The sequence below is a fragment of the Echiichthys vipera genome, assembly GCF_963691815.1.
Source record: "Echiichthys vipera genome assembly, chromosome: 1".
NCBI lineage: Eukaryota > Metazoa > Chordata > Actinopteri > Perciformes > Trachinidae > Echiichthys > Echiichthys vipera.
The window spans coordinates 33,988,923-34,013,734 of record NC_139826.1 but is presented as its reverse complement, the minus strand read 5'-3'; the positions used below and the strand labels follow the sequence as shown (position 1 = coordinate 34,013,734).

Below are 24,812 nucleotides of genomic sequence, written 5' to 3'. Positions count from 1 at the left end.
ACGTTTCCGTTTTCTGTGAGAAAATTTCTTTACAAACACGATGATGGAGGTTTGTTCCCAGTCTGCCCCGTTAGAAGAGGCGACTCCTCCACTAGGCTTTCTTATGCTCTTCTCTGTAGCACTGGTACTTTGCTGTATATCAGGCGACTCAACCCCACACACAACACACTTTCATTTTTAACTATGAAACACTGTTTACAGTAGCAGCGGGATCGCTTCAGGTCAGTGGAAGTTGCCCGCGTTCTGCCATCCGGGAGTATCTTTACGCCGTCTGTTTACAAACATTATGAAATGCCGTAATGTCTTTGATATTTATGTTTTATATTCATATTTTGAAAGTAACTAACTTTGAAAAAAGTTTACAGTTCGCAGTATTTTTGTTGGTGTCAGATTATTTACAACATAATGGTGATGGAGGCTGGTTTGAGGGGCCCCTGTGAATTGTTGCCAAGGGCCCCAACAGACTCTAGAATCGCCTCTGTTTCCATTAAAAACCGTTCTAACGGCTCAGCTGTAAAAACCACTGGAAGCTAATTTAGTCAACGTCCTCCTGCTGTTTTAGGTTCACAATAACTATGTATAAACATTGTTTTAATGCCGCGGGGTAACCCCCATACATTAATTCACCGGACAACACAGAGACAGGTTAAAAATCACTGTTTTGTATGTTACCTTGGTAATTTTAACGGACGTTACCGGGCATCTCTTCGCCGGTGTTAGCTAACTGTTAACGGTCGAACGTTGACGTATGAACGTTGACGCTCAAGTTAAACGTTTTTAACTAACGTCCGTGCTACTGTAGGGGGGGGGAAACACCTTTTATCAAGCCGACTTTCGTTTAAAAGACCGTACCTACTTTGCTGTAAACCTGTCTGAGAAGCGAGCTTTCATGATAAAAAGCAGTAAAACGTTTCGGTTGTATCGTTAAAGGACGATAACGCTGCCTTTATCTGGGCAATGCGGCACCGCAGAGCGGAGCTAACAACTCTCAGAGCACTTCCTGCTTCGACTTACCTGCGTTTCTTTGGGTTTTCTATCGATAAAAAGCGATGAAATGTGTACAAAATATTCCTAAATGTCCTCTGTTTTCATTCCCCTTCCCTCGGATAAAGGCCTCTCCGGCAGCACAGTGAATCTGGAGGCCACAGAAATCAAAGTGCTGAGCTCACGGCTGCTGCTGCTGACTCCACCCCGCTCCACCTTACATGTTTCTGGGTGTTTTTTTTCTGTCCCGGGGCAACGCTTTACTGCTGCGGTGCAACACATACAGAGAGGCTTATGTGTATTTTAAATATCTTTAAATTACAGTTTTATTAATAATAAAGGGGTCTTTTATATATATATATATATATATATATATAAAATAATATATATATATATATATATATATATATATATATATATATACCCTTCATCAGCACAGCATGCTACAGCATCATTTAGTCCCAATAGAAAGTCACATTTCTATTAAATATAGATAAAGATATGGACAATATGGAAGTAATAGAAAACGTATTACTAATTAATTAGTTCATACACAATAAAGGTAGTTGAAGATAAATAATTGATGAAGTAATTAAGTAAAACAATGTGGTAATTCTGGAGAATACAATTCCACTGTTTTTTAAATTAATTCTGTAAAAATCAATTTAACACTTAACTTAACAATAAAAGCATTACATTTGTACTCTACTATTACCACTAAACAAGACAAGATTATGGACCCCTATGGAGTGTCATTGCATTTACATTAGGTTACATACATATACCCAAACAACAGGTTTAAGGAAAAAAAATTAACATTTTTCATGCAGCGGCCATTTTTGAGATTCAGGTCTTTTTTGCTTCCTTAACACGTCTTCTTTCTTGTTTATTTGACTACACTTTGTTTGTCTATTTGTGTCTGTAGAATAAAAATAGATATCCAAAACCCCCCGTGTAAAAACCTTTGTCTACAAAATGAAAATCAAGATTAAACCAGAAACATTTTGAACGTGGTTTTCTCTAATGTTCACATTTCTGCTCTGGAAATGTTTATAAATAACCAGATATTTCATAAGATAATGGCTCATTTGAATAATTAAACATAAAAAATTCAGAAACTTGTAATAGAAAAACCTGTTTGTCTTAATGTAGGTAATGAACTGAGAAAGTTTCATTGTGATATCTGTTAGTCTACATTTCTACCCTATTCACCTCCTCTGCACAGTTTCCTCCACAGATACTCTACATAGTGCAGCATCGTGTGTGTGTGTGTGTGTGTGTGTGTGTGTGTGTGTGTGTGTGTGTGTGTGTGTGTGTGTGTGTGTGTGTGTGTGTGTGTGTGTGTGAAGTATATGTCCATTCACCACTAGATGACAGTGTTTTTCTGGCTCAACTCCAGAGATCCTCTCTATAAGTATTACTGTAATCTTGATCGTACAGTATAACATGTCATCATTTGTTCTTTAACGTACACAGCCTTAGCCTGTCGTCCAATAAATGTACGTCTGAGGTTAAACAGAACTAACTTTACAACATTATCTGTTTTTTTGGCATCTAAGTTTATTTTATTTATTTATTTTCAATAAATAGCCATATCATTTCTGTGTTTAAGGAGAAGCCACTATTACAAGACGTAGTGTAGGAAATACACGTTAAATAAAAGATAAGTAGCACAGACATGAGAGAAATACACTCCGCAACATAGAAAAATGAAAAGAAAACATGTCAAAATGTCTTGCTTGAAATCTAAACACCACAAAAGGTCCCAAATCTAATTAATCTACTGAACATAAACTCATAGGATGCAATCTTTCAACATTATATTTCAACACTACATTCAGCCGATAGCTACATCTGCTGTGGTTAAGGTGCATGTAAACAATCTAACCACAATGTCATGACAAAGATCTTGCGTCTGTCTATTGGAGAGGCGGGGGAGAGGGGGGGATAAAACCTGTTACGAGGGCAAACGCAAGCTGTCGGTCTGTGCTGCACACTTGAGTTGTTGCAGCATGAACCATTTTGGACAGATGCTCCTTCAGCCTCTGACATCAACCTTCATTTACAGGTACATATACTTTTGTTGTTTTAGCAGTTTCATGGTAGCGGTTTATATTCTGAAAGAGTAAAAGGGGAGGATGCATCACTTCTGTGAAACGACAAGCTGTTGGGGAGTTTCCTAAGAAGATTAAATGCTACTAAGAAGTACAAGATGGGAGCACATGCACAACAAAGCCTTGTTTTTTAATGAAACCACTACTCATGTCAAATAAAAGCTGAATATCTGACATAAAAAGAGCACAAATTGAGTCTCTGCTGTGCATCCATAGCACTGGTCAACCTTTAAAAATGTTTCACCTCTATTTTTTGTTTGTTTGTTATATTCATTGATTGTCCGGGAGCATTTTTAATCAAGGAGCTGGTAGTTCTGCTAACCCACAATGTCAGTGGGACAGCTTTCAAGAGTAAGTCTTCTTCTGGTAGACGTGCTACTGTTTAGAAGTAGCACTAATCTTCTTCAAACCTGCCGTGTGTCAAGCTATAAATACGGGGTCATAAGAGGATCCACCTGGTGACAGTGTGAAGAGCCATGTTGGATAGTGATCCTGTCTCATAAGATGCCAGAGGAGCCAGGGCAAAGATTCACAGCACCTGCTGAACTAACAGTAGTAAAAGAAGGACCTGTTTTGTTGATCTACAACAAAGCGAGTGAAGAGGGAGGTCTGTTTTAACGAGATGGATGGGAAGTAATCTGAAGGAATACCTCAGGATCCGTTTTACATACAAGAAAAGAAGCTGCTTTTCCTACTTGACGGTAAAATGCAATTTAAATGTCATGTTGTAGAGTGAGCTCAAATTCAGTGGGAATGAATCAGTGTTGGAGCTTGTTTGGGAGGTTGGAAATGAAAGTGTATTTGGATATTTGTGAAACTCTGATTGCCTCTATTGGCATCTAGCAGTGCAGTTTGTTTTATTTGTTCAGGTTGTTTAGATGTCTGCGAAGTTCAGCTCCATGGCAACAACATTCAACATTACTGTACATCTCTTTTACCTGCAAACACAAAGATGCTGTTTTTAAGTGCAGAAAGAAGTCCCAACAATAAAACAATGACAGCGCGGGAGTGGCCGAAGCTTCAGGTGGTTATCTCAAAATGCAAACAAATAAAAAAACAAACTATTTTGACGCTGTGTGAAATGTTTACACTCATCAAGATGCCAGGCCGTGTCCCAGAGCAGCCCAGGTTACTCACACTTCAGTCACTGAAACACAGCGTCTCTCCCTTTCAAAAAGTCAAATGTGATTCACTGGCTGAAGGTTTATTTGGTCATCCAGTTATTTGATACTTCTCAGCTGTTCTTTCATAAAGTACTGTGTGTTAATAAGGTGTAATAGATTTAAAGTTTACGAAGAGTATACAAGAAAAAAAACCCTCTTCAAGTATCAACATGAGGCAGTTCATTTGAATTCATGTTACAATCTGTCTATTGTGACTGGTTTGGTAGGGAAATAACAATATCACTGTGCTTTAAGAACTCATAAATAATCATAAATCATAAATCTGGATAGCACACAAAAATGCAAATTATGATACAAGCATGAAATTTGAATTGGTCTTCCTCCAGAGGTTTCTACCAAATCTTATGTTAAAGGTTAGTTTAGAGGGTCAGGAAGCGAGTCTCACAAGAGTTTTTGCAAATTTGCGCAAATCTAGGTTCACCATCAAGACACAACCTCCTGACGTTGATTGTTTTTCATGGACACGTGTGTAATTGGCTGATTTGAATGATCTTGTTACTGGTGTAAGACTGTTTAAATGATTGTAGTGATATACTTTAGTGACAGTTGTAATGGAGCAGTAACAAAACCGATCAGCAATATAACTGTATACTGTATTGATCTGAATGAGAGATGCACTGTACAGTAAAATACAATTTCTCAGCAGAGTACTAATGTGTCTCTCCCGTCTCTTTCCAGAGTCTCTGCTGGATTTACATGGGCGCTGACGTTTCACCAGTTTTGATTTAAAGGTTCACAGCATAGACTGAACCGCACTACCACATCCGTTCATGTCGGAGCGGCAAAATCAACACTTTTGACATGTTGACATCTGTGATTTCCACGCAGCTCATCCCAAAATCTGACTCCGCTCCTCATTTTGAAAGGACTTCAGCTTTCCCCGAGTAAACAGGACTTTTTTTACGAATGGAGCCCTAATGTTGTATCAATCGCACTTCAGAGTGGAACCATTTGAACGCCTCACTCAGACCCCCAAACAGTCAGTACTGCTGTGAGCAGATTGATGTTTCTATGTAGCGTGTGTGCGAGTGCAGTGCAGCCTTGGATCCATCGTGGAACCACCACAGCCCGCCCGGGCGCCCAGCCTTCGGGCCGGAGACGCTCCAAACCAGCAACTACACTCTGGTGTTACTGATTCAGCTCAGCCTGCTCTCCTTTGACCTGTTTGTCAACTCCTTCAGCGAGCTGCTGAGGGCTGAACCGGCTGTCCAGCTGGTACTTTTCATGTAAGTAAGAGTTCCTCCCTGTTTCAGCAACATAATCTCTAGCCCCAGGGGAAAAGCTAAAAATAGTACGCTTTAGTTGTCTATACTGAGTCATTTGGGATGCTGGAATGATCTTAACTGTACAAAGACTTATCTTTCTGTTCCTGTCCCTTTTTGTTTTTGCTGGTCACACATTTCCCTCTCTTGTCTTTTCTGCTCTTGTGTGCTTCACCTCCGCAGTATTCAGGACATTGCCATCCTGTTCAACGTGATCATCATTCTGTTGATGCTGTTTAACACCTACGTGTTCCAGATCGGCCTGGTCGCCATATTGTTGGAGCGGTTTAGAGCTCTGCTAATGCTCTCTGCTCTCTATTTGACCTTCAGTATCATACTCCATGCCTGGCTTATGGTCTGTGCAAAAAGTCCTTATCAATGCTACTTTATTTGAACAAGATAGACACAGAACACATTACACACAGATGCTGTAAAAATGCTACACATTTCATGAAATTAGGTTAAAATGGGACTGATGCAATAACAATATGTAAAATTTGCATGCATGGAAATGTTTGATTTAGAGCTGAAAACAATACAAACGTGTACTTTACCTTTATACTTTTCTATATTGTTTCTATCGATGTCTTAAAAACCAGCAATTGAAATTCCTTATGGCAATATTTACATCATTTAGACAACACTTTAAGTCTTGATCCTTGCCCCTAATGTTTATTTTGAACTAACCCTGTGGTTATTTTATATAGACTATTTAGTTATTGAATACAAGAAAACATGCCACGTTGTGATATATATCATTATCGAGACATGAAATCATTATAGAAGACTTTTGTAATTTCTAGCTTGGGTAGAAAAATCAAATTGCCTTCTTTTGTATCTTTTTATTAAAAGCTGTGGGATCAAAAAAAACCCATTGATGTTTTCTGTTTAATCTCTCCAGAATCTACGTTGGCTGAATATCGACAGGTTTATTTGGACAGACGGCCTTCAGGTGCTGTTTGTGATCCAAAGAGTAGGTAAGATGACATCTTAATATATTCTTCTTAATTCAAAACAAATGCTATCCATCATCTTCAACCGCTTGTCCCTGACGGGGTCGCGGGGGCCTGGAGCTGAACCCAGCTGACACTGGGCGTGAGGAGGGGTACACCCTGGACAGGACGCCAGTCTATCGCAGAACACCAAACAAATGCTATTATTATTTAATTTTTATTGCTGTCTCTCGAGCTTTGTTAAGGATTTCAAACACAAGTTGTTTTTTTTAGAAAAAAGGAGCTGCAATTTCTCTCTGCTTATTCCAGGAGTTTTAATTATATTCACAATCTCTAATGAAACTAGAGAAGCAATCAAGGCGGTGCTATTGATATAGAATAATTTAGATTCGAGACATGCTGCTGAGTTTGCAGTTATTAGAGAACAACGAGTGAGAAATGCAGCAGAGCTTTGGGGGTTTCTCTCAGATGAATAAAAGAAGCAGGAGATAAGACATGGAGAAATATTTACAGGCGATCAAATGCTGCTTTTCAGTACAAAGATTTAACATAATTTATATGTAAAGCACTAAGTAAACTTTCATCACTTCCTCTACCTCTAACTAGCTGTGTTTACGTGACCTTGTTTCACACCTCGGATCTGCTTCACATATCTCAAATTGTCTCAATGACTCAATTTGAAATCACTCTGGTTTGCTCTGAAGAGTGTCGCTGACAGAAAGCTTGTAGGGTTTTTGTGTGAGTGTGTTAGTCCCGCCTCTCTACCAACAGGCTCCAGGCAGTGATCTCACATCGCCATGTGGCTGTGATTTTGATACACGTATAATCTCATAAGTGGATAAAAGGATTTAGTGTCTCGTTGTTCTTCTCCGCAGGTGATCCCTTATTAAATATAAGAACGGACTGTAGCCGTGTTTTATTTGTGTCTTTGTTTTGTCTGTTACTTAAGACCCACCCAGACGCTTACTCAGTGTATGATTCAGTGTTGCGTCACCAGTTTACAAAATGAACCTTCCTCGAGGCACTGTAAACTCTGCTGGGCTGAGGTGCAGTTGTTAATGCTTATGGGGATTTATTCATCTGTCTAACACAGGAGCCACTCACTTGGAAATGGCTGATAAATTATTCCAATATATTTATTTACACAAATTGCATTTGGCAGATTTTTATGCAGTCATCTTTGAAATGTTAAGTTATCATTATTTCGGTAACGGAGATTGGTTTCACACAATAACTGAAGGGATTCAGTGTGATGGATTATCAAACTAAGTTTTCGCAAGATGAATTTCATGACAATATTGAAAGTTGATGCAACGGCTGCATGAATTCTTAAAAAAGAAGAGTTTAAAGGTTCTCGGTTTTACCAACAGAACAGCTGAGACGGCTTATTACAGCTTCAACAGAAATATTTTGATTAAACCTCCTCACATTTGTTTCTGTTCACAGCTTCTGTGTTGTACTACTACTTGTACAAGAGGACGTCAGAATATCTGGGTGACCCTCGCCTCTACGAGGATTCACCGTGGCTGCGAGAACTGTTCGCTCAGGCCAGACAGTGATCTCACTGCAAAGAGCACATGACGCCACAAAGGCCAGAACTAGTGTAAAAATGGCATCGTAAAAAATGAATTTGCATTTAAAAATACCTAAAACTGGGAGAACCTTCCCCTGTCATTATAGTGTATTTTGAATGTATTTGAAATGCATTTCTAATCACACTAACAATCGCATTTTGGGAACAGTCATTTCCACATCTAAAAGAAGAATTACATTCAGGCCTAAAATGCATATTTTTTCTTTTTACAACCCATGCATTATAAATCAATTTGAAAGGAACTGTAGCCAAAAATGCATTTCACATAACATTTCCATCCAGTGCAGGAATGATTGTGCCAAAATCTGGTTAGATGTGTTAGAACAACAGCGTCTCATCAGGCTCGTTTTGCTGTTCAGATGAAGATGATTTAAAATATTCTGTTGATAACAGTCACCACATGCCCTTTTTCTTTTGTTTTGTTGTTGCTGTACATTTTTAAAAAGAGACTATATTGCAGTTGTTTTCTATGCAAAATTATTAAAATGATCTGTGCCGCTCTGAGTTTGTTTATTTCGATAACTAACGGAGTTTAACTTTATTTTGGCTTGGACAGTTACTGATCTCCACCATGTGTAAAATCTGACCCACGTGTTGAATACTACAATAAAGTGTTTTTTAAAAATGTGTATGAAACGTACTCATGTCTTATGATTTATGAACTTGCTCCAAAGCATGACACCAGATGAGCGCGGCGGAGCTCATCCTTCAGCTCATTGAACTCTTTGAGGAGTGATTCCTTCTGCAGGTTGAACTGCAAGTAAAGAGAAAAGTTTTCATTAGACAGGAGTTTCTTTATGTGAAATAAAAACAAAGGTTTGACTTGCAAATAGGTCTTGGATGACATATTTAGTCAAAGAAAACATGGTGAGAAAGGCCTGGATTAGTTTATGTGACAACAAAACCAAATAAACTAGGAAATGATACTACTACTGTACTAATGCCTTGTCAACCCACCCTGCACTGTTTGTCTCAGATTTCTAGATTTATTTTCCTTCCTACCCTTTCCCTCTGCTCATTCCTACCCACACATCCCTCCATCCTCTCTTCATTGATGCTTCAACCTGGAGCATTCGAGGCACCATCAGGAAGCCTGTAATCAGCTCAGATGGAAAGGGAACCTCCACACTGAACCTCCCTCCGTCCGGTCTTAGGTACGTTCTCTCAGACAAGCTTGAGATCTTACGCCTCCTTTTTCTACCCCCCCCCCCTCCTCTTTACATCCGTTCATCTGTCCTCAACATCCAATACCTCCTGAATTTCCATTAAACCTTTAAATGACATATTGCTGTGCCGTGGTCCTTGCTAGCGAATCCATCACTGGTCGCAGCCCAACTTTAAAATCACCATGACTGATAAAAACACCAGACTAACTCACCCTTGTTGCATATTTATAAAACTGCTCTGCTTCCTCTCGTCTGCCAGACTGAAAACAAAGAGTTCAATACATGGTTAGTTCAGGTCCTTGTGACCTGCCGCAAAATATCAGACAGGCTGCAGACAGTGAAAAGGTGAAACTGTGTCTGGCTGCATTCCTGAAGGGACACAAACCTGAGGGTTCAGGGGAACTTTTTTTCCTCCTAAAATGAAGTCGAGTCTCATTGAACAATATAACAAGGTCATGTTATCAGTGAGCAAAGCATTGTGGGACGTTAAGGACCAATGGATTCACCAGCTGTGCCCAAAGTTTGGGTAGAGAAAGGCTACACTTCTTGTTTTTGGTGAATTCTATATAAGAGGAAAGTGTTGTAAAATTCTGTCTTGGTATATACACTTAAAGGGAGGCAGAGCTTGAACTGGGACTTTCAGAGCATCATCACTCACCCTGAGGCAGATCAGAGACAGGTAAGCCCACACCTCTGCGTTCTGGTTGTTCAAATGATTGGCCTCAGTTAGAGCTTCCTCGGCTACACACAGCTCCTCCAGCTGCACACAGACAAAATACAAACACAACCAAATCTCACCTCCTCCCAAAGTAAATGAAACAACTCCACAGCTATCTTGTTACCTTAACTTAACTTGGCGAACTACACAGAGCAAGTAATCTGGGCTTTGTTTACAGTAGAAATAGGACAGTACTCACATCTTACTTTTTGGTGAAGAACAAACAACGTCAAGTACTTTTAACACCGCAATGTCACAAAATACAATGTTAAACAAGACTGCTTCGAAAACCAGAATTAAAAAGCATTTTACGGTTTTATTATTTATCAATGCTCTTGAGGTGAAAATGGGAGTTTTACCCGGTAACAGGCGGTGCCCAGGCCCAGCCAGGTCAGGCAGGATGGAGACTGCTCACAAGCCTGCAGGTAGACGACTTTAGCTTTCTCAAACTGGAAATTAAAAAAAGGTAAATACACTGTAGTTAGTCTCTTTATATAAATGTTTTACAGTGTTGTGTTGAGGTCAATTAGAATAACTTTGATATCTCAATGACATCCCAATGCTGTTTTATGCCACACTCACATGGTTATACAGTGAAAACACATACAATACAATACAATAGCATTTGGTCATAATTGTGCTGCAAATTCAAACTTGTCCAGGAAGACTCTTTTTTGGCCAATTTTGCTATTCTAGAAAAACTTGCTCTGACTACAAGGTGTCATTATTGTATTTCTGAGCTTCTAGTTCTTCCAGGATGTGTGGAAGCCCCACCTGTGGCTGGTAGAGTTTAACAAAGACTGGTGAAATTTGAAGTCTTGCCTGGAAGCACACCAGGCTGATTACTCAGCAGATACAGTACACATGAGTGAACTGTCTGACTGATCAGAGAGCAGCCAAGCTTGTCTCAATATCTGACCTTCCCCTGCTGGATGTAGATGGATCCCAGGCGGAGGAAGACAAGGTGAGAGTCTGATGGCTGCTGCAGGAAGTTCAGGCTCCGCTCATAGCTCTCTTGGGCATCACTGAACTCCCCTCGCAGGTAGTGACAGTGACCATTCAAAGCCCAAGCATCCACATCCTGCTCACAGAACGACAACACTTCGGTCAGGGTTCGGCAGAGAAGAGATGGCAGTTTAATCAGGTGCTTACTGCTGCTAACTTTATGTGTACGTCAACAGACTGACATGATTGTTCATTGTAACATCATTGATTCTCTACATCCACTAAAGACAATGATCAAATACAAGTCTTTCAGTACATTCTGATGTTGTCAGGTCAGTCATAAATTTTCTGCATACAACAGTGAGGTGAAGGAAGGTCATAGATCAAAAACTAAATGTGAATCTTTTCTCTGAACAGCAGTGAAGAAGCAGTGAACCCCCCTGTACACGTCACATTTTCCTTGACTGGTGTTACAGCCAGCAGTCAGTGTGAGTACCTGGTCTCTGTGCAACAGCACCTCCCTGAGGCTGGTGGCAGCACTGCAGTAGTCAGCTCTTAGCAGATGCAGCTGGGCCAGATGAAGAAGGTAGGAGACACTGCGACCACCATCAGACCACAGCAGCTCCAGGGACAGAGCATGCTCCGCCATCTGACAACAGGAAAACAGTGACTGCTGACAACTGTAAGCAACTACAAAATAGACATTTTGATTTTAATTTTTGTTGGAACTTTGCTGCTGACAATTGTAATTGTTAATGTTAGCATTAGCCTTTACAAATAAAATCTAAATGTAAACATATAAAATGAGCAGATTCTCCCTGTCCATAATGTTCTTTGTATTCATTTTTAATGTGTTTTTACTTTGCGAAAACATATTTTCATAATATGTCTTTTCCACAGCTAAGGTAACAGTCATACATCTCTTTTTCTACAGAACACACAAAACTGACAGCAGTACTGTGTATTGTAGGCTGTTTTCATTCATATTTGATCACTGTGAGTCCAGCTTTGCAAACCACCAGCCAGTGTGTTTTTACCTGCAGGGCGATGTTCTGCAGCAGGAACTCAACTGTCTCTGTGTAAATGGTGGAGGAGAGTTTGGCTGAAGCTGATCTGGAGGTGACACTCTGTACTGGAGGCTCTCCTTCGAGTCCAATGAGTTTATCGTAGACAAAAGAGATAAAACAAGTCTTAATTGTGGGTGACTGTTGCCAACAGAGTGAATCTAAACAGTGTATAGATTTTGTTGCGTATCAACATTCATCATCTTAACATGTAAAGATTTTCTGCTTTCTGCCCTGATAACTTAAAATAATTACAGAAGAATAGAAACTAAACATAAACTACTGTGTCCTTTTTACACTGAAAAAGCACCATTTCCTGTTATTTGAAATTGTATAGCATATGTCAGTAGTGAATGTTTTTAATGTTAACATGTGTTTCATCATTAACTCTATGTCATGTAAAGTTTCAACACAGCATGACCATTAGAACAAAGCAGACACATTTCAGGTACAAACCCCTAAATTAACCTCTCAGACAGAGTCGCCTCTAACATTTCTGTTTTTCTCTCCAAGAATGACGTGTATGCCTGTGGACTGGTTGCCCCCATGTGATAAGAGAAAACAAACCTACATTCAGCTAAAGAGACATTTTAATCCCACTGCAACTCACCTGTTTTAACAGCGGGGGACTGACATGCAGGCGTTGCCATCTCCCCTTCTTCTTGCTGGTCTTTCTCCTTCTCATTTTTGTCCTGCTTGTCTTTCTTCTCCTCACTCTCCTGTGTTTGCTTCTTTAATTCTTTTGCCCTCAGCTGCCTTCTTGCCTCCAGAAAAGCCCTCTCAGCCAGGATGGATTCGTCCTGGCTCTCATGGAGCAAACCTGGACAACGGACCCAGAAACATGAAATGAAACTATACAACTGAAGGCATGCATCTCTTCTGCTTTACTGCACAGGGTCATTTGGGGCCAGATATTCAATTAATGTTGCTAATTTTTGACATTTGTGCAGATTTCTCATAGCTTTGATATCTACCACATTTTTGTATTTGCATTATGAGGTTTTCAGTCAATATTCCTCATTTAGCTTCACAAAAATCCTCTGATACCAGAATTATTAATGAGTTTTAGCTTTTGACTCATTACTGACTTTAGATTAAGATGGTGGCACAGTGGTTGGAGCAGTCGCCCCATGTAAAGAGGCTGAAGGTCCCCGAGGCAGTGGCTGCCGGTCCACTCTGACATGTGGCCCTTTGCTGCATGTCTCCCCCCCTCTCTTTGACCCCATTTCCTTTCTGTCCTGTATAATAAAGCCCTAAAATCTTTTTTAAAAAAAATACACATAAACAATGTGATTTAAAGTGCTTTTTGTAGCTGTGGCCTGACATGAGACTCCATTATATCGGGACTGGGCAACACTGATATTTGACCAAAGAGTGCCGGTATTAGCAGTCCGTACAGTATGTGCTCTGTGTTGGCAGCAGTGAGAAGGACTACAGATATTCATCTCACCCAGCAGTGTCCAGGCCACTACACTGCCTGGCTCTATGCTGGTGGCTCTCTCCAGGAAGGTCCGGGCCTCCTCATGATGCTCAAACATTGCTGCCAAGACCCCACACATCATCAGGCTGGAAAAACACAGACACACAGGTCTCAACAACCCTGTTCACATTTTTTGGCCACATCGGATTAATTGTCTGCCTGTTCAAACATAACCACTGTGTCACCTTCCAGTGAAAAGTTAGAGTGCCCCTGATTCTACCTTTTCCTTTTGTATTGGCTGTAAGGCAAAGTTATAGTTTCAGACAGTTTCAAATGTGATTTGACATCTCTAGTAATAGACAATAATGATGAGGTGTAGGTGTATATAATGCTTTTAGCGTAACAGGAGCAAATCTTACCTCGGTTGGTGGGCCTGCTGGACGGACACGGCGCCATGGAAACACTTTTTAGCCTTCATGTATTCTCCCGTCATCATGTAAAGTCTTCCCCACTCAAACTTGTGGGAGGGCTCAGCGGGCTGCTTCACCACCAGCTGCAGAAAGAACACAAAGAAAATTTAGTGGCGACTTTAGTTATTCTACCAGCTACAATCTCATTATTTGTATTGAGATTATCATGAATCAGAACAAACAGAAGCCACCTGTGTGTATTTGTTACAACCAATTGATTTATCGGTCTGAAAAGAGTGTGTAAATCGACGTCTACCAAATTAGTTGTAAACATGCTCTGTTTTATTTATACAAATATTTGTGTGCAGTATACAACAACATGTTTTGTGTGTTTTTAAAAATGTATGTAATGTCAGCAAGTTTTTTACCTCATTTACTATGAGTGAAGAGCAGAAGTATCAGGAAAGGTAAGAATGCTATTGTACCTCCTGGTAGTACTGCACAGCCTGCTGATAATCCCCAGTAAGCTGAGCCTCTCTGGCAAAATGTCTGAGCTGAGAAGAACTCAACTGGTTCTCATCCAGGGAGTTATCATCGACATCATCTGAATAAATCTGGGCAGGAGGAGAGGATAATATATATATACAGTGTATAACACTATATACCTATATTACAAGGCACTTTGAATGATATCGTCTATGCAAATATATATTTATATATATACATCTTGTGTGTGTGTGTTTGTGTGTGTGTTTATGTGTGTGTTACCTTGTTGAGAGCTTTGTGCATCTCATCCACCAGGTAGACATAAAGCTTGCTGACAAAAGCCTTTAGCTCCTGAGGGTCAGTGAATGGCTCTGTCCGCTGCATCTTGTCACGTACAATCCTCACCACTGCATGCTACACATGCGCGAACACACACACACACACACACACACACACACACACACACACACACACACACACACACACACACACACACACACACACACACACACACACACACACACACACACACACACACACACACACACACACACACACACACACACACACACTATGTGGTCAAATAGTGACAGAAGAGTCATCACCAGTAAAAAAATATAAACCTGATGGGCTACAGGATAACTCCAAACAACAACTTCAGGGTCCCTGTGAGTTTCGTCCATCCACGGGAATGTGTGCAGTTATTCTAACCTTTATCTGTTCCTTGAAGGTGAAGTACCTCGCAGAGACATTGAGCATCCCCATCAGCTGAACCTTCATTTGCTCCCGGCTGCAGTCTTCAGGTGGCTTGTATTGTGTTCCAAACAATTCCTTGTACTGTTCGTTAACATGGGTCACCACATTGCCTACCTGCCTCTGGAAGTTCAGCACTGCCTGCAGGAGAAACACAGCCCCCGCAGAGAATTCAGCAAGTAAGCAACTCTCCACTCGTATGTGATTAGTTTTCTGTGTATATATGCATATACACTGTAATCGTATAACAGTTTTATACTCTTTCTGCTCTGTTAGGACCCGCTGGAAGTGGAGGTCTAGGTGGGATTAACGCCTTCACCCTGCAGGAAATAAAGACAAATCTCAGACGCATCTCTGCACATTCTCACTTATTTGTGTTCCACGGATCAAAAATCAAACCCCAGATCAAACTTAGTAACTACAGCACAGGACACCGAGAGGATTATTTAGCACATTACCTTCTGGCCAGCTCCTCTGGAGATGTTTTGGGTACCAGGGGTTTCTCCAAGGCTATCTCAATAATTATGTAAGTTCTGGCCTCCAAATACATCTGTCATTAACAAGAACGATGTGTTAAGGATGTAAAAAATACATCATAATACAATACAGGTTTACATTGCTGCTCTTACTGGATCGGTATAAGCCATTGTTTTCAGTAAATGATGCCTGCTGTGTAATACTATACAGTTGTGTTGCTGTTTCGTGGAATCTTACATTTCCCTCCGTATTCACATGCTGCTCAGTTTCCGCCTCGTTGTCGGCCATGTTGTTGTCTGCTACAGACATCCTGCTGTGATTACCAGTTTGCTGCCATATTGAAAACAACTTACATTAGTGTCCAACCTTCACAAACACAGCCTGGATGTAAAAGTTTAAAGGCTTTCAAGGAGACAGTTGGCCGAAAACTAAAAACCCAACTGCTGAAATAATGTTAAAATCATTTGTGTGAGAAAAAGAAAACACTCGGCTCTGGTCAACCTTTCAAAGATTTTGAAGGAATTGTTTTACAGCACATGTTTCCAAGCCTCTGGAAATTCTAACTAAAGATGTATGTAAAAATTCAGCTCTTCCGACAATCACCTTTTTGGTTGGTTCTTTGGGATCTTTTGCTCCTCTTCCATCCAAGTTTTTCCCCGCCTTTGCCTTGTGAGAGCCTGCAGATGAGGCAGCACGAGCTCTGACCTGGTTGGCTGCAGCCTTGGCCTGCTCCTTCAATACACTGACATTCCTCTTGGCCTTTTTTGTACAAAATTAATGACACACTCACTTTAACAGAGCAACACACCCAATGGGACCAGTATTAGGGTATTTTAGTAGACTATCTGAAGTCGTTATATATGTATCACATGACACAGCAGGAATAAAAAGTATATATATGAATGCATATGCAGTATCGTATGCGCTTATTTCTGTACTAGATACACAGAGATGTAATTGATATTGATCATTTCATCAGAGTCTACTTAAGAAAGCCAACATGCAGCAAGTGTTCCTTTAAAAAGCAAATATAATTCCAGTCATGTATGGGTCATTACTGGTAGACGTTTTATAAGCTGCTTAAGCCAATCAATAAAGAGGCAGATCAACACCCATAAATAAATGAACAAAAATCAAAGCAAATTTGTTATATGCGTATATCTGTGTGACCTTTTTCAGCAACTCAGACCCGGAGAATGGCTGAATGCTGTATGCTCCTCTGATGCGGCTGACTCCGGGATACAGCAGCTGCCCCATGTCCACATACGCCACACCGTGGAAAGGGATCTCTGGGTTCTCGTCAGCTAGCTACACGCACACGCACACACACACACACACACACACACACACACACACACACACACACACACACACACACACACACACACACACACACACACACACACACACACACACACACACAAACACACAAACACACACACACACACACACACACTGGATGAACTTGTTTCGTCTGCCATAGATCTTTATTTCAGGTTTTCAAATCAGAAAACTCAAAGGTGAGGTCTTCTCAAAATGTTTCATTCAAACTATCTCCTGGAGAAAAATCACATTAGCTTTGGCCAAACTTAAATGCAATTTTGCTTGAAATGATTGCGGATGTTTTTTTGCCATTTCTTTAATTTGGTTAAAAGACTTCAGGCTAGAGAGCTAACACTGCAGGGTGTATAGATATTTATGAACCTATCCTTTGATGAAAAAGCTGTCTCACCATCTTGGTTTCTGCTGCTTTCGTCAGCGGAGCCGACGACCTCATTATTTCCACCGGCCACAGTCTGCTCTCAATGATCTTCTGCCGCAGCCTGAACATGGATAAACATATTTTAAGATGTGTGCAAGATGGTGTTTTTTTACACACCCAATGCTTCAATCCGCTCACATACATCTGATGTTCTTCTCTGTATGTTTGTTTTTCACTTTTTTTGTCTGTTTTGCTGTAGCTCATTAATATCTCCCATGCAATTGCGATCAGTTTTCTTCACAGGGATTTGACATTTATTCTAAACATTAAATCTTTTAACTTCATAGTTACAGAGCTCACAGAATCTCAGGTCCATTGTAGGGCTCAAGGTAAAATCAGTAAAAAGATCAGATGACTTCCATGACTTCCTGAGATCCTTTTTCATGTGGACTCAAATGCACCGAATGAGGGGACCAAGTTTTCGAGCACACTCAGCCAAATTTTCATTGTTTTGCTGATGTAAAAACAAGCTGTTTAAGTTATATCAAAACATACCAGGATTGAAACTTTCAATCTTAGTGAAGATAATGAGAATAAGACTGAGATTGTTATCTTTGGACGACCTGTCCTGTCTGATAATTCTGTTGTTATTCTTGGCCCTTCAGCTTCTCACAATCGACCTCTTGTTAAAAACCTTGGTGTGATTAATGACAGTGCCTTTAAATTTGACCAACAAATTAGTTCAGGTGTTGGTGCGGCCGGTGGAACAGTGGTTGAGCAGTTGCCCCATGTTAAGAGGCTGAAGTTCCTTGAGGCAGTTACTGCGGGTTTGACTCCCACCTGCGGCCCTTTGCTGCCCCCCCCCCCAACCCATTTCCTGTCTGTCCTATCAAATAAAAGACTTGAGTACTGCTAAAAAAAAATCTTTGACGCTAGCTTTTCCCAGTTAAGACCTTTAGCCAAGGTCAAGGCCTATCTCTCCCCCAAAGATCTCAAGGCAGTTATTCATGCTTTTATTACTTTTAATTTAGACTGCTGTCATTATTTATATGTGGGAGTAGAACATCTCATTGTCGTCTACAGTTAATATAAAATGCAGCCACTCGTCTTTTAATTGGAAAAAGAAAGCATAATCACATAACACCAGTGCTGGCCTCCCCTCACTGGCTTCCTGTCTGTTTCAGGATTAATTTTAAGATCTTGTTGCTTGTTTTTAAAGAGCTAAACATCTTTTGTTGTACTTCACCCCTGTGGCACTTTGCTATATGTCACCCCTTCTCTTTCTTCCATTTCCTGTCAAAAGTTTTACTTGACTTGTCTCTGCTATGATCCTAAACTGTGGTTATAATTCCAGACATAGCCCCACTAAACTGATGACTTACTTTCCCTTTCTAGAGTTATCCAAACCTAACTCTTAAAGTGATGACCTACATAAGCATGATGGTCAGAAAAGAGGAGGAGGAGTGAGGTGTGTGTGTAGCTGACCTGGCAGTTCCTCCTCTATCCAGGAAGCAGCACATCTCCGTGTCCCAGCTCACCCTGTTCTTCGTGCTTTCTGCCTCATTGCGAAACTCACAGTCCTGTAGGAACATTTAGACCTTCAGCATGGTGACTGACCATGTAACTGAGCCTGCTTCCATCCTGAGTTTATTTAATATGTTTAGATGTTCCAATCTTCTGCAGTATAACATACTGTATGCTGCTATGGGTAATTTACTTCCCACCTTAAATGTGCTGTACTCGAAATACTGAACACTGGGCTGGGATGTTCTGAATGTAGAGAACAGCTCCTTTCAATTCTGGTCATATTTATTAAATTAAAGCCATTCAAATGCCATCACTCACTTCACACTGTTCCATGATTGGACAGATTTATTGTAGTAATTTGCCATACTGCAAAATCTATCAATGCACCAAGGCGTATCAGCACAACACAACTGGCAGCAGGTGCAGGCCACATTTGTAGTTACCTCTAAGCCAGTCAGCTCGCCGTCCTCCTCTTCCATGGGCTCTGCCTGGAAAAATGCAGCAGGCAGAAAGTGGTTTCCCGGGACCAGCAGGGCCTGATGGGGCCTCTTCCTCTGGCGGCCTTGTTCCTCCCTCTGCCCCCCCGCCTTCAGATGTCCCTCACAGAACACCAGCATCTGGTCTTTCTGGGAGTCAGAGGAATTGTAGAGACACACTGTTAAAATCCTCCACTATGGAAAAATTCAGTTGGTTTGAAGCAACACAGGTTTTCTGTTTCATTTGGATTTAACACTCTCACCATTGTGAAGCATGATAATCCTAAGATCATGAAATGGCCCTCAATGTTTTTTTCTTGAAGGGCTACACTTAAACTGTACAAACAGTACATGTAAGGCACAGTGTGCACTCACCTGTGCAGTAAGCGGGACCTCCAGGGCAGCAGTATATGTGCAGGGAGTGGGGGCAGGGCCGGACGGCAGCACCCATGGCTCAGGGATGGAGAAGGCTGTCTCCACGGTTACCTTCAGCAGGTTGGAAGCTGAGAGTTCAGCCTCAGAAAGCACTGGTTCTGACACACTGACACACACATCCAGGGTCGGCGGCTAAAGGGGGTGAAATCATGAAGCACATTCACGTTTTATTTATAAACTGCCTTTGAACTTTTTTTCATAATATGCACCCTTTATATGCCAAATTTCCATATGACTGAGATAACTGCACTGTAGCCCACTGTGAGCTGGTGTGATTCGAGGCCGTGACACAGGAATGCCACGAGATCTTTTTCATATGTAAAAGGTCGGACATGTTGGAGGTTTGATACACTGTTACTGCCCTTGACCTTGTGGCTTCATTTGATTACCTTCAGGTTCCACTTTAAAATGACTTGGCTGGCCACCTGCTTCTGTCTGGCTCTAACTCCTGTCTCCACATTCAGGCTGCTCTGTGATTGTAGAACATTCACTGATTAAGAAATCTGAAAGAAAGGACTGTCATCTATTCAAAGGCTCAACCATCAGCTCTCTGGATTAACTTTACCATGGGACTGTGATATGGATAAAATCTCATATCAATGTATATATAAATGTTATTTTTCTACAAAATACACATACGGTGCAATTGTGGATGTCCGGGAAATTTGATAGAGAAGACTTTTCAGATAAAATGATCACATGTTTGTAAATGGGTAGTTAAAATAAACTAATTTATTAAATACCAGCGATATTAAAGGAATTGCTACAGTAGTTATGAAATAGCAAGAGTCTACAGATTGTCAAATCTGTATTGTCCCAATTTAAATATTATTTATATATTAGATTTAAAGGAGCTCTACTTTAAATTCATAACTTTAAAGTAGCAAACAGATCAGCTATGCAAAGATATAGTGGAGTAATGGCGTCCTCACTCTCCTGTGTGTGTTGCAATCTGAGTTTCTCTATTATTTGTTTTGATGGACAAATCATTTATTGTAAGACCCCAATTGTGGTAACTTTATTAAATATATTTTTTATGAATATGTTCTGAGCATCAGGAACCTCTCACAAGGCCACGAGTAAAATAATCCTGCAGGGTATGCCTTAGTTGATATTATACTTATTATGGTCCAGATTCATTAACTATTGTGCAATAAATTAAATTACCCAAAAAACAATTTACACAATATGAGTTTGGGACTTTGGGATCCTTTGGTGTTCTGGGGCCTTGGAGCAGTCGCTCATTTATTCTGGTTGGTAATCCAGCCTTGGTTGGGGTATTGTTAAAATGCCTCCCTTAATATCAGAATACATAACTCAAATTAAGCCAGAAAAAATTAAAAGGGAGAAGTTTTGAAGGTTGAAACTGAAAGCTAGGCACAGCATATCCTACATCTAAATTTACTCTCAAGTTATTCACAAAAAAGAGGATCGAGGGGGGTCTAACTACCATACTTCATCCTATAACCTTACCCTAACCCGTACTGTTACCTTAATCATCCTATAACCTAACCCTAACCGTTTCCTTAATCATCCTATAACCTAACCCTAACCCGTACCGTTACCTTAATCATCCTATAACCTAACCCTAACCCGTACCCTTACCTTAATCATCCTATAACCTAACCATAACCCGTACCCTTACCTTAATCATCCTACAACCTAACCCTAACCCGTACCCTTACCTTAATCATGCTATAACCTAACCATAACCCGTACCCTTACCTTAATCATCCTATAACCTAACCCTAACCCGTACCCTTACCTTAATCATCCTATAACCTAACCCTAACCCGTACCCTTACCTTAATCATCCTATAACCTAACCCTAACCCTAACCCCAGACACAACCACAACCACATAGGAGTTCTTGCTGGGTCCACAGCATTTCTTACATTTAATTTTAAACAGATAAATAAACTTAATTAATTTGAGAAGTGATAACATATGCCATTTTCGTTTCGCTAATGAACTGTAAATTGCACTTATGCACTTGTATAAACTACGAAAAATACAGAGGATATGACCTCTGATATTTAAAGTAGCTATGACACTGCCCATAATAATCAGTAATGATATTATTGTGGAGTCATTAATCAACCAACCTCTTTGCCTGAGGAGCCGGTCACTGGATTCAGTGGGACTGTGGACGAGAAGCTGCACTGACCTGAAGACAGAAAAGAAAATCATTCTGACAGTGGAAGTCCTGCCCTGTAAGGAAAACTCCTTGAAGTCAGTTTCTGCTGATCGGACCTCTGCGTTAAGAAAATGACATTTGGCGAGATACCCCAGTTTGTTTTCTGAAGGTACAGCTTTACCTTGTAGCAGCGGCAGCAGGTCGACCACAGCTTGGCCCAGCACGACTGTCTTCACTGTCTCAACTTTCTTCTCCTCAGGCAGGACCTCTCTCACCGTCACTGACCCACAAACAAACAAAAACATTCACATTAAACAGCGCTGTGGAGACTGATGGCTGTACAGACAGAAATGAAAACTACAGGGCTTCCTCTGTGTGTTTGTTCACCAGTGAGAAAATCACCACTTGTCATGATTACATCAGGGCAGACCTCCTCTCCTTTTTAGTCTCTGTTTTTGTCTCCCTCTGTCTGTGTTTCCCTGTTGTGAGCTGGTTTTCCGGGCAGGCTGATCCAGGTGTTTCTCGTTGGCACTAATCACCTGCCTCCCTGTATATTGAGCCAGTCCTGAGTCTCATTCAGGCCGGATGGTTATTGCAGATACTCCAGATTTCTCAGTAGCAGGAGCGGTAGCAGGAGCGGTAGCGCGTAGCAGGGCTGGCTTCATCCTTGTGTCGATGTTTCTCCTGTCACTCCACCTTGGACCTATTTGTGACTATTCCTTGTGTTTTTTGCCCCTGTTGCCCGTTTCCCTGTCGACCTGTGACTGTTCCTAGTGTATTTTGCTCCAGTTGCCCGTCTCCCTGTCAACCTGCCTGTCAGCCTGCTTGCCTACCTGCCAGCCTGACTCCCAGCGAACCCCCCCTCCTGTGCTCATTGCTTGTTAAGTAAGTTTATCAAATCTGTTAGTACTGACTCCTGAGTTGGTGTCTGCATTTGGGTCCAATCCTCCGTGTATTCCTCACGCCAAAAAAGGTGAAAGTTGAAACAAGACAAAGAGTGAAACTGTATGTTAAGAAATGTCAGTGTCAGATGCTGGTTAGCTCCACTCTCATTTATGTCAGATATCAAAAGACAGAATACCATTTTCATACTCAGCTTACATATGACAGGTTTGTGGGCAATGTCACTGAGAGCCTGAGCGTTATTAGGGCAGTGGAAGCTGCAGGTGAAGTCGTAGTCAACACGCTGCTCCACAGGGTCGACCTGCTTCTTATCTGACTCCCCCAGCAGATGTCCATCCACTTCAACCTGCAGAAAACTCTGGAAGCTGTCTGCCTTTTTTCCTTGCTAAAAAAAAAAAAGAAACACAATGAGTAAAAGGTGGATACTTAACATCCACGCACGTTCTCAGCTCCAGCTTGTCCAATACCAATCATTTAAATTCTCGTTCTTACCCGATGTTTATATACAATGATGCTGCGGTTACAATAAAGTAAGTAATATCAACCCAGGTAGAATTTCAGGGCACTAGGATCCTAAATGAGGTGTGCCTAAGACTCACTTGCTATTGAATGTCATAGATAAACAATTAATACAAATACTACCACTAAAAACAGGGGGAATAAAACTGAGACTCTTAGCTCAACAAATTCTAAGTCTTTCTGAAATTAAATACAGAATAATTGGATAAATTAAGTCTTAGTATTATCCCACAAGATATCCAACAATGGTATTTAAGAAAAATAATTAGTCTCAAAAAATGCAAACATAGCATAAACATAAACAAAGCCTATATGGATCATTAACATCAGACTGTAAGCCTGGTCCCGTTAATAAATAAACAATATTTTGTCAAGACAACTTTGCATTTGTTCTGTGTTTTGGAACAGGTATATCAAAGGATATCATCTCTGGATTTGGATGTAGCAACAAATCTTTAAGTCATATATAAGTCATATGACAGATGTTATACCTGCATTTGGTTGATTTCATATACACAAAAGTCTCTAAATCCTTCCCTAACATTGGCGTTCTCATAGTTGAATTCAATGTTTACATGGGTTTATTGGCACTTTTAATGAACAGAAAAGATGAGCATTGACATATTTGTTGCAATTGTTTCCTGTGCTCCCTGTTTGACCTATTGTGACTATTGTTGTCATTGTTTATGTATGTTTAATTTTGTTTTTGTACTTAATTTATTATTTTATATATCTATATATTTATATGAATTATTTGCATACTTGTCTTATTTGTATGATTATCTATTTTTACTGTTTTCTGTGGTTTGACCTATTGTGACTATTGTCATTGGTTATTTTGTTTAAATTTGTTTTTGTACTTAATTTATTATTTTATACATCTTTATTTTGTATATGAATTATTTGCATACTTGTCTTATTTGTATGAATATCTATTTTTACTGATTGTCTGCTTGTTCTTAATTGGAAAAAAATAAATAATAATAATTATCATACATAAGAAACATTTTTAATTTGTTCAATTTTGTTTTGATAGCAGAGTCGGTTAAGAAGTATAGGGAATAGTTGTGTAAAGTAGAAGGTAAAATGCACATAAACACGTATTAAGCGCACTTCCGTTAGCCGTTGGTTAACGTTACATCCACGACCGTTGGGTAAAAGTCATATAACGTTAACGTTAAAGTGCACATACGTTAAACGGGCTTACCAGGTTATTTCCACGGAGGACAGCTATTTGAATAGTCGCGTTTTTTTCTGCCTTATTTTCAGTAGTTTCCATTGTGTTACGTTAGTAAACCACACTTAACATTTGCTAACGCTACTGTTTTGAGCCTTTTTAACTCAGTACGACAACGAGTCCCGTTTCCATGGTAACGGCGCTAAACATGGTGGTGCGTTCACGAACATCTGAAATATCTGTTTATTGGAATAGCAGTTTCACCATAAATGCCTAAAGCGACAAACATTAAAATAAACTATTTCTTTTTTCGTGGTCTCACTGCTGTTTGATTTGAATACCCTTTAAAAGATTCTGCCCTTTTAAAGTTATGTTTTTAATTCACCAGTGAGAGTTGTTAGTCACT

General features: G+C 40.3%; 3 protein-coding genes across 3 annotated transcripts in view; 1 reads left to right on the top strand and 2 right to left on the bottom strand.

Moving 5' to 3' along the window:
* LOC310950577 (CD151 antigen-like) overlaps positions 1-1,156 on the bottom strand; it is a 29,479-nt gene extending 28,323 nt beyond the window's left edge. Inside the window, exon 1 of the mRNA XM_083918464.1 lies at positions 1,015-1,156. The gene's annotated coding sequence lies outside the window, so the exon portion shown is untranslated. The remainder of the gene's footprint in view (positions 1-1,014) is intronic.
* A 3,041-nt stretch (positions 1,157-4,197) lies between these two features.
* Positions 4,198-8,056, top strand: LOC310952012 (transmembrane protein 138-like; the record flags this gene model as incomplete). Its single annotated transcript, XM_083920499.1, has 5 exons — positions 4,198-4,226; positions 5,317-5,508; positions 5,728-5,899; positions 6,446-6,521; positions 7,944-8,056. The coding sequence occupies 5 exons, from the start codon at positions 4,198-4,200 to the stop codon at positions 8,054-8,056; spliced, it is 582 nt and encodes a 193-aa protein (XP_083776625.1).
* Positions 8,057-8,746: 690 nt separating this feature from the next.
* On the bottom strand, positions 8,747-23,726 carry cfap70 (cilia and flagella associated protein 70; the record flags this gene model as incomplete). Its single annotated transcript, XM_083920488.1, has 26 exons — positions 8,747-8,845; positions 9,470-9,517; positions 9,916-10,017; positions 10,335-10,424; positions 10,895-11,056; positions 11,429-11,569; positions 11,958-12,064; positions 12,595-12,804; positions 13,435-13,550; positions 13,824-13,957; positions 14,300-14,428; positions 14,583-14,714; positions 15,012-15,194; positions 15,313-15,373; positions 15,512-15,603; positions 15,768-15,860; positions 16,134-16,289; positions 16,701-16,838; positions 17,263-17,353; positions 18,718-18,812; positions 19,203-19,385; positions 19,611-19,802; positions 21,776-21,837; positions 21,989-22,087; positions 22,909-23,095; positions 23,721-23,726. 26 exons carry the CDS (start codon positions 23,724-23,726, stop codon positions 8,747-8,749), a joined length of 3,108 nt encoding a protein of 1,035 aa, XP_083776614.1.
* Between the last annotated feature and the right edge of the window lie 1,086 nt (positions 23,727-24,812).